The sequence below is a fragment of the Exophiala aquamarina genome (assembly GCF_000709125.1).
Source record: "Exophiala aquamarina CBS 119918 chromosome Unknown aczIA-supercont1.2, whole genome shotgun sequence".
Taxonomy (NCBI): domain Eukaryota; kingdom Fungi; phylum Ascomycota; class Eurotiomycetes; order Chaetothyriales; family Herpotrichiellaceae; genus Exophiala; species Exophiala aquamarina.
Window position 1 is genome coordinate 3,942,372 of NW_013550586.1, and position 12,493 is coordinate 3,954,864.

Here is a 12,493-nt window from a genome sequence, read left to right on the forward strand (position 1 = left end):
GAGAAAAATAGCCCCGATTGTAGGCAATTGCCTCGTGGAAGGGAAGACCTGTTACCACACGAGCGGGCTAGACCATCAGGTTAGAGCATAAAATGAACCCATTTGCATGACTACCTTAAGGCTGAAATACGGGATGCTTCCAAGCCTGATAGCTAATATAGGCTTGGGCAATCGATAGTGCTAGTGCAAGCATCCCAAGGAGAATGGCGATTAACACGCCCAATAGAGTTGCAGCATCATCTATCGAGGCGCACTTTTTCGTTCTAGCCACTTTTCCAGCGGATTGTGGGTTGCCGGTCTCTGGAGTTCCTCATACAACTCAACAAATCGGCTGCCAAAGTAGTGATAGGAGATGTCCTTTTCATCATCGTTACGGATTGTACTAGACTCGAAACGCAAGCAGTCAGGGTCGAATGAACATTTCGTAATGAGTGATTGGAGAAGAGCGTAGCATTTAGGGTTGGATATTGGAAAGAGGACTTTCTGCACCGAATCAAGGGCTTCGAGGAGTAGCTGACGTGGTAGCACGCCGCTAAGGATAGGAGTTAGCATGGTGTAGCTACAAGGTAACTATTAAATGCTCCTGGATTCACTCACAATCTCAAACTGTCGTTCATTGACATGTTCCTGTCAAAAAATTTCGTGACTCTTAAACTGCTTCTTCAAAAATGCTGTGTGATGATAAATCTCCACTGTCCTCGTTCTGCGGTCAAGGAGTAGGTGGCATCTCAGGTCATCTGTTGGTCGGAAGACTAGCTTTGCACGCTTTGTAAGTTTCAATGCATTTATCGCGGCCTTCAGATCTATGTTCCCGCTTAGATTGTCGTCGTTGATCGTGGGATGATCTGTCTGTGGAAAAGCCAGGCCAATGAACTGGCCGTAGGTGACGTTTTGTCGCCACGGAGCTTGGAAGAGACCGAGTTCTAAAACTCCAGACTCGGGACTCCATGAAGAGCAATTGACCATTACTGAAACTCGCACCGCCAAGTTCAACACACGTTCTTGGTCCCTCTCTTCAATTGCTGACCGTTCCGGCATCGGAATAAATATCTGCTGAGCGAGCTCTGCACGAGTCAACTCCGGCATCATTCTGAGTTTGAGATGATATCAAGGAGATGTCCATGCGTTCCCAGAGCTTCTCTCGTCTTTCCATTCCTGTCTAGTTCGTAAGCGCCAACTATAGCCCGATAATAATCAAAATATCGCGTGAGACGCCTCAAACGAGCACCCGGACAGTTCGCGCTAGAACAGGTCTCGTATATTTGACAATCATCACAAACTTTCCACGACCAAAGACACTGAGCGAGCCGGCACACGTCTTCTTCCGAGGGGTTTCTGAGAGGAGAATGACTTGGAGATAACGATGCATTCATCTCTAGGCATCATAAACTGGATTCTGTCAAGTGAGGAGGGACAAGGCTGGCCGATTCGGGTCCCACTTTTGCCGAATATGATTAATTTGTGCAGCTGGTCAGATGGAGAAATCCTCTTCCTTTGCAACTTAGGAGAAGACCAGAAACCACTCTTTATGCATCACGCTTCGAGTTCTCTGAGAATTGGTCACTAGGCTGTGATTGTGGACGCCATTGTTCCTCGAAGTGCCCGATTGATGGCTATGCTGGCCACATGCATGCGGAGACGTCAGTGCGTCAGGGAGTGTCCCAATCACAAAACCATCCCCAGTCATTTCTTAGTGGTGGAGGCGCAATCGCCGTATCCCATCCTACTATTGTACGGGGCGCAGCTTGAAGAATTGATGTCCTACTGGCCTGGCGGGGAAATGATCGATGTAGCCGTCCGGTCAAGATGTTCAAGCTGCATCTGATGAGCGACCCTCTTGAGTACTCGGGACTGCTTGCAGGAGAAGCAACCTCGCCAAGGGCTTAGACATGGACTTCTTCAATCTAAGCGCAGCTGCCTTCAGGGTTTCCAACTGAAGGTCGATTCTACCCTTTTCTTTCTCTTACGCAAATATCTAGCTGGCAAGCTCATTTGCCTCACTTACTAATGACCCACAGTGCCACGGCTCTTGCTGTCACGGCACTATGACAACGATAATCATTACAATATCCGATAGCATCACGGCAGAATCCTGTCCTCTGGGATCGCACCGCGCAACGGAGGATCATTTGGTAGATGACGATGACCATGTACCGTCAAAATGTCTGGAAGCTACAACAATTGCCCAACAGCCCAGAGGTCTATCCAAGGGGTTTGCTCAGCAATCGATAGATGGAACTCTGTGTGCTTCGGATACACCAGACTCCGGATATGGGTCCATCTATTCCAGCCAGAAATCAAGTCCAGACGATTCTCAATACCGCATTGAACTCAATTCTAATAGGCCAATCTTCCGGAAGAAGTCCACTTTGAGAGTATTCAATACGGAGATTCCAGATCTGATAGTCAGTCGTTTTTTGGACCAGAAGGAATTATTCACGGAGCCCTCTGCTTGTTCGTATGAAAAAAGGGACTCCAGTTCAATTCTATCACAATTCGTTTGAAAGTACTAGGTGCCGACGTGGAATCAGCAAAACCCTATATACGTGTCATGTGTGATGAATCTATCAAGAAGAAGGTACGAGAGTACTTTATTCAGGCAAGGGTGAAGGAGGAATTCCAGAGGGCGGAAGACAACGTGCCACCTCTTGATGTCATTGTGGATGGCCGTCCAATGTCTATTTGTGCAACTACAGGGATCGATATCTATGCTGATGGAGATCAGCTCTATGGTGTCGCCTGTACACTTTGTGGGAAGTGGATAAAAGCTACAATAGGCACCCAAGATAGAATTGCAACCATCGGAGGTGTCATTGAAGTCATCAACAAGGATGGCGCAAGGCACAAGTATCCTTAACCGTGGGACATCTCTTTTCTGACTTAAAGAATGAGACTGAGCATGATGGCTCTGCGGACAGCTCTGACGCTGATGCCTTATCAACTTCAAGCGACGAGGAAGTGGAAGATGAGGAGGAATCCAACTTCGAGCTCATATTGGACGACAACGAAAAAGCCACGAAATTAACTACAGACCAACGTTCGGTCCAACATAGATTCACCATCAAGGGCGTCAAGAAGTTACATAACATCGAAGAGTGGTCAAGAATCGGCCATGTGGTAGCGACAATGCCTATGCCATTGAGGAGGTAAAAATCTTGATTGGGCGCTTATCGAGATTGACCATCCATATGGATATCTTCCAAACAACTTCTGGTCTGGTAGCAGGGAGTATCTTAATGAATCCTTAGATTACGGTTGTCATCCAATGGGTCCTGTTTTGGCCAGGAGCCCTCATCGCAGAATTGCACATCGTGTGTACTTGCTCGATCCGAAGAAGCCTGCTCGCTGGAAGCCCTTCTTTTGTTTTAACGAATCCTGGGACGAAATTTGTGGAAATGTATACAGTGGCCTTGAATTGTGGTAAGAAATGTTTTCTTGTCGTAGTCTGTCTAGCTAACCTGATCACCTAGAATTTTCATTTGGTGACAGTGGAACATGGGTTATAGGAGAGTCAGACAACAAGCTGTACGGGCATGTCACAGGTAAAGACGTATTTGGCGACGCATATGTCATGCCTATTGAAGCCATCTTCGATGACATAGCGATGCAAATGGATTGCAAGCTGGTTTCTATTCCTGAAAACGACGATGCTAGAGATCTGGATCACCCTCGTTCCGAGACAGAGCCGGAGCTTTCGGGCACTGAGAGGCCTCATAAAGATAGAGCGCAATTAGACCCTGACGATATATTTTCTGCACGTCCCCGAGGAGTATTAATTCCACTAAGACCTGACACCCCGGACAGGCACTGGAATACAGTCTCAAACCTTGGTGCTCTTTCTTTATCGGTGGTTGGAAATGATGAGAGACCTGGAGCTGATCCGAAACAAACACAGATCGAGTCCGCATCTGGCTCGGAGAGAAGCACCCTTAATGGAGGGTCTACTAGCAGGGTCCGTCTTAAGGGTGGCAGCCTCCGGCCCGAGAGATTAATGAGCACCGCAAATGTAGTCTCGGATATGGGGGCCCTGGAGTCGCCCAAGACGCAACTGTTCCCACCAAGGAACTACGAAGAGGCAAGGAAGGAATCGCAACATGAAGAAGAGAAGGAAAATGAGAGCGCCAAAGGAGGCCGTGATAGAACCAGAATCCGGCGGGGATCCATAGAAGCGCTCAATCAACGACTTTGGAAAATCAGTAAGGAAAGACAGAGGAAAAGTTTGGTAGAAGACCGAGGACTGAAAAGAGCCATGGGTTTGAGGAAGAAGGCATTGAAGGCCAGAGAAGAGAGACAGGGAGAAGAGGGGCCTGCTGGGGAAACTCGTCGAGTCATCTAACTTAGGTATCCTTAGGTATCCGCAGCCTCTTAGTCCAGGTGTTGTTGGGCACCTATCTTCTCGTTCCTTCAGGCAAGGAGGCATCCAATTCATTCAACCTGTCTGATAAGATTAATTCGAGGATACACTCGCAAGTAGTGTCAAAGCTTCGGTATTTAATAACTAGGTATTTCAGGCGTCAGAAGCATTCGCAGCTTGAAGCGTGGAAAAGAACACGGACCAACAGGTATCTCTTTGGTGCGAGAAATACAACAACTATTCTATTTCATCCTCTTTCATCAGCCTGTCTTTATGAATTGCAAACGGTCAATTCTCCGAAGCCCCGTCTAGCAGATTCGACGCCAAATACCAATCGCCTTCGCCGTCGACCAGCTCGAAGTAATCCAGACTAAGCAGACTCGTCTCAAACCGCGACAAATCAGGCATCTCGCCATTGGGGAAGAGGTCTAGCATCGTTGGGTCGAAAAACGGCCGGCACACGTCTAGAGACTCCCGCTCCTCGGGAGGAAGGGTGTCTTGACTTTGAGGAAGTCCATTATTTGGGCCAAATGAATAGAGCCGGTCTGCCTGGCCCTGCTGGTGGAGTGGCTCTTCCTGCCGCCGATACTGGGAGAAGGACAAGGGCGCGGTCGCCGCGGTGCCAGATGTTTGTTGCGAAGTAGAGGACGAGGTGGGTGGAGTTGCATTCCGCAGTCCGTGGGCATTTGGCGCTGATGTTGAGTCTGTACAGAGCAGATTGTACAGCCCACCAGCATCACTAGACCCCGGAATTGAGACAGGGCTATCTTCACGGTCGTTCGAAGTAGCCCCCTTCCGCCCAGATGATCGGAAGCCGCTATCCTGGATGCCCAGGTCCCGACTCTCATCTCCTCTGTCTGCAAACCCGTTTCCCTTCGACCGTAGGATCTCCACAAACCCTAGTATGGAGGTGCGCGCGTAGGCGGCGTTGATCTTGAACGAAGTGAGTTTCTTGATGTCGACGTGCTTCGGTTCATCATCCAGAACCGGTGTGTGCGTTTTGTGGATGTTGTATAAGCACCCGACGTGTATTTCCTAGACGAAAGAAGCGTTGTCAGCAAAACGGCGTCAAAATAAAACAAAATAGGATTCCAACTCAGTTGAGTTATCAGTGAAGAGAAAAGTAGCAGTCACCAGTAATCCCGCGAATTTCCAATACGGAGCCATGGTATGTATCATCTTGGTGTTCGCTCGAACATTTGCAATTGCTCGTTCCTTTACCGTTGGATTCAAGCACCACATGAACGGAATTTGAATGGCACATCCACTGTACGCGGCGTACGCGATAAAGGTATGTAGCACACAGATCCCTGTCGACAGGGTGGCGTTGATCAATTCTGAAGCCGAACATGCGTGTTCGAAAGCCACTTGCGCCGATGCTTGTCGCGCGGAAGACCAATTATCATCACATGTGCTCCATGAGAAAAGGGGTACGACAGAGGCGTGAAGCGCACATAGTGATTGATGATAGATGAGGTTTATCAGCAGGATGTTCGTAAGTCGATCTGCGGGTATCAAGGGGATGGTGGAAGGTGTTAGCTTCCAGTTCGATCGCAGACCCCGCCACCAGCTTGATAAGTCGTCGTCGAGAGCGTAGATGCCTGTCATCCTCTCGCTGATGCTGGATTCAGGGGATTTGACCAAGGGAAAGACAGCTGCCCTAATGCAAAGGTTAGTCTACGTGATGTTCGGAAACATCAGACTGGTAGACCTCATACCAAAGCGTTAGTGCCTTGATGAGTTCAGCATAGACTCCTCCACCATTACCACCGGATTCAAGACACACGTAAGGACCTCGAGAAACGCCAGCGTCAAAATCCGCCTCGGACCAAGGCAGTGGCAATTTCGGTATATCGGCGATTGGCTCAAAGAGGGATAGATTCTCACACATCGTGCAGTGCATTAGATAGCAGGCCCACAATCGACGACGTCTTATCTCGGATTCCAGCGAGTTCTGCGTATGGAGCTTTGCAGATCCAAGGCCTCCGATATGTAACAAGCTGCAGGCATTTCCTAGGAGATGGTGAATAGTCATGGACATGGCACCGAGGAAAGATTCTGGCCAGACCTTTGTGAAGATAGCATAGCCTCCACGATCCCTGGCCATACCAGAAGAGGCCCAATATCGAGAACGTCACAATATTATCATCATGAAGATCTTCAGCGTTCTGAAAGACCAATTTCCCCGCCCGTTTGGCCCATTCGATCATAAAGCCATGGCTTTTTAGGTACGCCTCTCCATTGTGGTCACGATAGAAACTAGAAAAGCAAGGAATGGAATTAGCTAGACTTCAGAAAGACGAATGTAAGTCCCTAGATGGGGTTTCCCGCACTTCGCTGCCCAAGCACAGACGCTCAAGACCACATGGGGAGTAGCGTTGCCTGTCCTCAACGACTCTAGGAAGAGGCCCTTGTGCAGCAGAAGGCTGGCGTTGTACGCCTTCTCAAAGTAGACTTCCACCAGCACGTATATCAAGGACTCTGATATTCCGAGATAGGACGCTTCCTTTGGGTAGTCCGCGAGGAATAGAGAAGTAGCGGCATCAGGACGGTTCCCAGCTGGCGGTGCTTTTGAGCCGTCTACTCTAGTCTTTTTCTTTGGTGGTGCAGTCCTTGGTTCGCGAGGCGATGACGGAGACCTGTTTGTGCGTATTGAAGCTGAGATGAATGGTGACTTTCGAGAGGTGGACCGATCGTTGCTGTAGACGCAATTCCGTCGCAACCTCGAGCATCGGTTGCAGGTTGGACGTTCGCCTGAGCACCGAGTCTAGGTGTGGTTTTCGTGGTCAGCAATGCATACAGACAAGCATTATCAATACTTGTGTTCGCCATCGGGCTCTCTACCTTTTGGTTTTTGCATGTCGTGCAAGCACTCTTTGGGCGACCTATACTTGTCCACATGAGAGCGAGTTGCGCTTTAGCAGTGTGGGTCTTGCTTGAAGGTGGGACAAATTGGTCTGTGAACAATATACCCTCAAAACAAGAGGAGGGTAATGGCGAGCCAAAAGCCAGGTATTGGATACTGGGAGGGACAATAACGAGGTGAAGAAGAAAAAGAAGCCTCGCTTATGTTTGGAGGAAAACGTTACTAGTTGATGTGCCTAATCTAATGCAAGGCCGGACAGTCCAGCTGTCGCCACCGACAATTAAGAAGACCCACTTCCCCGCCTCACTCAGAGCTATATTTCTAACCCACTTGGCACATCAAAACTAGATCGTCGGACTTCTATCTGATAGCTTTCACCGTCGATGCTGCGCGTATAAAAGGAAAAGTTCAAGAGTGGGGCGGAAGATTCAGTCTTATTGGTGACTCGAGACGAATTCAAGTGGTAGGACTACAGGCAAGCCGACGGGAACAATACCGCTCTCACTGGCACATCAGAAGTAGATTATGTTAGGTTATCGGAAATGGAAAGAACTCGCATTCTAGTAAGGCTATAGTAAAGACTTACTTTCCAGAAGGCTATGGGTAGCCTTCCCCTATCTTTGATGAGAAGGCCACTGAGGATCAATTCTGGCCTTCCAAAATCGTTGTTGGAAGCGGCTATAGTGAGTTGCGTCGCTCTCCAAGTGTTGTCCCTTCTTTACACGTCCTCTTGTGCCTTCTTTGTAATTTTTGGCCTATGAATGGTCTTATTGACGTAGTTCGTGAGGAAAGAACTCACGTCCACAATCCAGAATGAGGCAATAAGCCCAAGTCCCGTAAACGCTATAGTTGCCAGGTACACAACTTTAAAAGAATGGGCATATGCGTGCTTCGTGGCAAGCCCAAGGGCTTCCACAACCACTTCGGTCATTCCAGGGACGTTCTCCAGGGCTGCAGAAGTGCCATTACTTATGGCGACGAAAAGATCAGGAACGCTGCTGGTGGGGAGACCTGCTTCCTGGACGGCAGGAACGATCTCCTGAGGTAGGAAGGCAGTCAATCGGTTGCTGTAAATCGCGAGGTAGATACTGACTGTAGTAGAAAAGATTAGCGACGAATTGAATACGGTCAAGGCGGGAAAGGGCTTACCAGCAATAGTGCCGAACACTAATCTAATTGAGCTGAAAAATCCTTGAGCAACACCGATATCGTTTGGTGGAGCCACGAGTCCAGTAATGACAATGGTTACTAATTCGATCCACCCGACTGCGAGCCCAGCGAGGATGGTGAAAGCAATGCCCACTTTTTCCGTTTTGTATGTCACTGCTGCCATCGCAGTACCAAACACAGCGGTCATCAAACTTGCAGCGACGACCTGCCACTTCAGGTGCCCGATGCCCCTGAAAAGGGGGGCGAATATGAGCTCTCCCGCGGTCAAGGCTATGCCCGTCGTGCAGGACAGCAATCCAATAGTGACCTCGTCCGTTGTGAACAGCATATTGATCTGAAGCGGCCAGAAAATGTTCAGAGCTAGCCAGACCATCTGCATGGTCGACCCGACGACAACACACGCCGTGATATTAGGGATCTTGAAGAGCTTGACTGGTAACAGGGGCTGCTTGAGTGGCATATATATCTCATATATAGCGAAGGCAACCAGTACAAGAGAGCCCACGACCAGGGAGGTGATAACATGCGCACTGTTCCACGCATATATCCCCTGGGCCCAGGTGAACCCCAATAGAACCAGGATAAGGCCACTGAAGTATAGGAAGAGACCGCCGTAATCCATCGTTTTGACCTCTTGCCATTTGGTCAGTTCGCTATTGATCATGTGGAAGTTTGGAGGAAAGTAGCAGGTGAGGTAAAGAAGAACAGACGCTCCAGACACGGCAACATTAAGCCAGTAAACACCTCGCCAACCCATACTGGTCTGGGCAATCATTGTGCGTGCGATGGCGGGGCCAAAGCCCAGAGTGGGCAGAACGCTGAGGGTTACTCCCGCCTGGGCCCAGTGTCGGTGCTTATTGGGAATCAGTTCGTGTATGATGATTGGGTAAAGCAATTGTGCTGCACCGCCAATACCGGCCAGGACACTTCCACCGACAAGAACGTTGACAGTATTGCCTGTGGCGCAGATGACAGAGCCAACCACCCCGACGAACTGTCCTCCGATGAGAAAATACCTTCTCCCAAGGATATCAGAAAGACGGCTGAAGAATAAGTGGAGCACTCCCGTGAACAGAGTGTAGACCAGCGAGATGAGATATATGTTCGGCGAGGGTCCGATATCAGCATTGATAACCGAGAGGACATTGGTGGGCATTCCATAGCCGATATAAAGGCTGTTGGCCAGGAGGATGGTAGCAAGCAGAGAGCCGAGGAGGCGCGGCGAGCTCCAGTAGCCTTCGAGCTGAGTTGCATCTTCCCCAAGTTCATTGCGATGTTGAGAGTCCTTGGAGTCGACCTTTTCAAGATGTGCAAGGGCGACCGCGTCCTGTTTGTTCATTGTATCGGTTGCAGTATCAGCCATGGCCGTTGTTGGTCGCAAATGATTCTCCTAATGGGGATGAGGCTTTATATCCAAGGAGGTCAGAGCCGGGGATGAAGCATATAGATATTGTCCTGATTGACGTGACTCTAGTGATACCATGTGACCTGAAGCGGTTCCTTGCCTCCAGACCTAGATCTTCTCAAACATTGTTCGTTCAAAGGCAGGGCCAGAGCAGAATAGATTCGAGTACCATATGGCTGATGACTTTACCGCAATTTCGATACTTGGATCGACCAAGACGCCACCCCATGGGGTTGAGGCCCTCTGTCCATTTGCGGGTAACCCTGCATCTGCTTCAAGCGCCTGATGGCTAAAGTCCGGAAAAGTCTGGATGGATCACCCAAGTTTGAGGAGTTGACTTAACCGGCGGAATACCAAGCTTTTCTTCCCCGTTCTCCGACGACCCACGACTCGCCAGGCAATAACTTCATTTCATCCGCCGGGGCTGTAGCTTGGTCGAAATAGTCCTTGCTTCCGTGTGCTCAATGACTTACAACGCAGCATTGTCTCTTGATTATTCAGAGGCGTGCAATTGCACCTCCGCATCCTTTTGTCCTAGCTTTTCCCGGACATCTCAACATTGGAACCAAGCCTTTGCCGTGTCAGGAATTTCCCCAGCTTTCTAGGCCATTCACAAGGCTTTGCGCCACCCACTCAGGGTACCGAGATCAGGCGACTCTATAAGGGGGTATCCGACTACAGCAAGTCCAAGGAAGCGAATTTCTCTAGGATCCGAGAGGCCGGGGCTTCTAGCCTACTCCCATTATCCACAAGCGGTGTGCTGCTAACAAATGGACCGGAAAACCATCATAACTCGGAGCCGACATTGTTTTGAAATCTTCTTTGCTGTGGAGATATTCATCTAGTAGTGCCAGAAAGTTGATGAAGTAATCTAGAGCAATGAACTGTGTGGGCATGGATTGGCTGGTGATATAGGGAGCAGAAATTCTCCATCCATCCGATGCCGCCTGAGAGCAAACAGCGGACTGTAAACACGAAAGAACTAGAACTAGTCATCACTACGAACTAGAATCAATGGCGTCCTGGGTGCACGTGTCGGATGACTCGGACTTCTCGCTGCAAAACCTGCCTTACGGTGTGTTTAGCACCGCCGATTCAGGCCCACGGATTGGAGTCGCAATTGGGCAATATGTACTGGATGTGAAAGCACTGGCCCAGGACCAGGTCTTCGACGACCTCGATTTCAATGTTGAAACACTCCAAGAGGCGACTCTTAACGCTTATGCCAGTCTCGGGAGGAACGTCCACAGCAAGGTCAGGAGAAGATTGCAGCAACTGTTGGATGATAACACTCAACTTGCAGATGTGCTGCGGGATAGCCAAAGGCGTCGAGAGCGATGTCTAATTCCGTTAGCTAGTGTCACTATGCACTTACCTGTGGTCGTTGGTGACTTCACGGACTTCTTCATCGGTATTCACCATGCAAATAACGTGAGTGGCAAGACGATTGCATTCATTCGAGATAGTGTCGCTGACGTGACGGGATTTTCTAGTCAGCAGAATTTTTAAAACCAGGATCAGACATCGTGCAGCTCGTGCCGCCATTTTGGGACCAGCCTACAGCATACCACGGCCGTTCGTCCTCCGTCGTTGTCTCAGGCACACCTGTGCGTCGACCAAAAGGTCAGTATCGAGTCGACGGCAGAGCAGTATCTGGAATTTGTGAGAAACTCGACTTCGAAGTTGAGTTTGCCGCCGTTATTGGGAAAGGAAGCCAATTCGGAGACGCAATTGACGTCGACAATGCGGAGGATCATATTTTTGGGTTTGTTTTGCTGAACGATTGGTCCGCACGAGACTTCCAAAAGAACGAAGGAACGGGCCCATTTACTTGCAAGAATTTTGCAACCTCGATATCTCCCTGGATCGTGCCTTTTGAGGCGCTGGAGCCTTTCCGCGTTCCTCCAACAGAAGCTGGGGTAGGTTGATGTCAACCGTGCCACCTCTTGACAAGGTTTGCTAATCTTGAATAGCGCACACTTCCAGATTATTTGACTCAGAAGGAGATAAACTCGGCATATGAGATCCCGATTCGAGCAACTCTCGAAGGTAGGTACTTCAGCTTTTGCTCAGATGTCAAAATTTGCTCACATTTGGACAGCTGGCTCGGAGAGGTATCATATGGCAGAGTGCAATACCAAATTTGTAATCTTCTCATTCGCTCAAATGATTGCGCACCACACTCGCGGCGGTTGTCCTTTGCGATCTGGCGATCTCCTCGCCACAGGCACGAACTCCGGACCGACCCGTCAGGAACAAGGCTGTTTACTGGAACTCACTCGGTATGGAACAGACCCTTATGAAATAAGTACAAAGGGAGCGACTGAGAGCAAGATACGCCGAACCTTTCTTGAAGACGGGGATGTAGTTGAGTTTTCTTCTCAACTGAGGGTGAATGGCGGTCTCAAGAATATAGGATTTGGGGTTTGTCGCGGCGAAATCTTGCCTGCCAATTGATTGAGTGGCTCTTGGAGGGGAATTGATCTTGTGAGGTCGCATAAAAGGGACCAAGAACGTGAACAAATAAAGATGGTCCAAGTCGACCCTCAGTCTAGGAAGAGAAACACTGTGATGTATCCTAGCCAGTATAGCACCCGGAAACTAACAGAAAGTGATGACACGTATCTCACCTAACATGAACTAAACCTTTAGTGACTCAATTACTTAGACGACTATAGTGTAAATCGTAAGCTCGAGA

At 49.2% G+C, this 12,493-nt stretch overlaps 6 protein-coding genes across 6 annotated transcripts; 2 read left to right on the plus strand and 4 right to left on the minus strand.

The window, feature by feature from the left end:
- Window positions 1-240: 240 nt before the first annotated feature.
- On the minus strand, window positions 241-623 carry A1O9_03228 (uncharacterized protein; the record flags this gene model as incomplete). The annotated part of the gene is made up of 2 exons (XM_013408796.1): window positions 241-532; window positions 598-623. 2 exons carry the CDS (start codon window positions 621-623, stop codon window positions 241-243), a joined length of 318 nt encoding a protein of 105 aa, XP_013264250.1.
- A 7-nt stretch (window positions 624-630) lies between these two features.
- Window positions 631-1,086, minus strand: A1O9_03229 (uncharacterized protein; the record flags this gene model as incomplete). The annotated part of the gene is made up of 1 exon (XM_013408797.1): window positions 631-1,086. The coding sequence occupies one exon, from the start codon at window positions 1,084-1,086 to the stop codon at window positions 631-633; it is 456 nt and encodes a 151-aa protein (XP_013264251.1).
- Window positions 1,087-2,045: 959 nt separating this feature from the next.
- Window positions 2,046-4,336, plus strand: A1O9_03230 (uncharacterized protein; the record flags this gene model as incomplete). The annotated part of the gene is made up of 5 exons (XM_013408798.1): window positions 2,046-2,454; window positions 2,514-2,847; window positions 2,919-3,117; window positions 3,249-3,420; window positions 3,471-4,336. The coding sequence occupies 5 exons, from the start codon at window positions 2,046-2,048 to the stop codon at window positions 4,334-4,336; spliced, it is 1,980 nt and encodes a 659-aa protein (XP_013264252.1).
- A 306-nt stretch (window positions 4,337-4,642) lies between these two features.
- Window positions 4,643-6,461, minus strand: A1O9_03231 (uncharacterized protein; the record flags this gene model as incomplete). The annotated part of the gene is made up of 3 exons (XM_013408799.1): window positions 4,643-5,389; window positions 5,489-6,014; window positions 6,073-6,461. The coding sequence occupies 3 exons, from the start codon at window positions 6,459-6,461 to the stop codon at window positions 4,643-4,645; spliced, it is 1,662 nt and encodes a 553-aa protein (XP_013264253.1).
- A 1,477-nt stretch (window positions 6,462-7,938) lies between these two features.
- Window positions 7,939-9,729, minus strand: A1O9_03232 (uncharacterized protein; the record flags this gene model as incomplete). Its single annotated transcript, XM_013408800.1, has 2 exons — window positions 7,939-8,312; window positions 8,370-9,729. The coding sequence occupies 2 exons, from the start codon at window positions 9,727-9,729 to the stop codon at window positions 7,939-7,941; spliced, it is 1,734 nt and encodes a 577-aa protein (XP_013264254.1).
- Window positions 9,730-10,809: 1,080 nt separating this feature from the next.
- On the plus strand, window positions 10,810-12,252 carry A1O9_03233 (fumarylacetoacetase; the record flags this gene model as incomplete). Its single annotated transcript, XM_013408801.1, has 4 exons — window positions 10,810-11,230; window positions 11,296-11,714; window positions 11,769-11,844; window positions 11,897-12,252. The coding sequence occupies 4 exons, from the start codon at window positions 10,810-10,812 to the stop codon at window positions 12,250-12,252; spliced, it is 1,272 nt and encodes a 423-aa protein (XP_013264255.1).
- Between the last annotated feature and the right edge of the window lie 241 nt (window positions 12,253-12,493).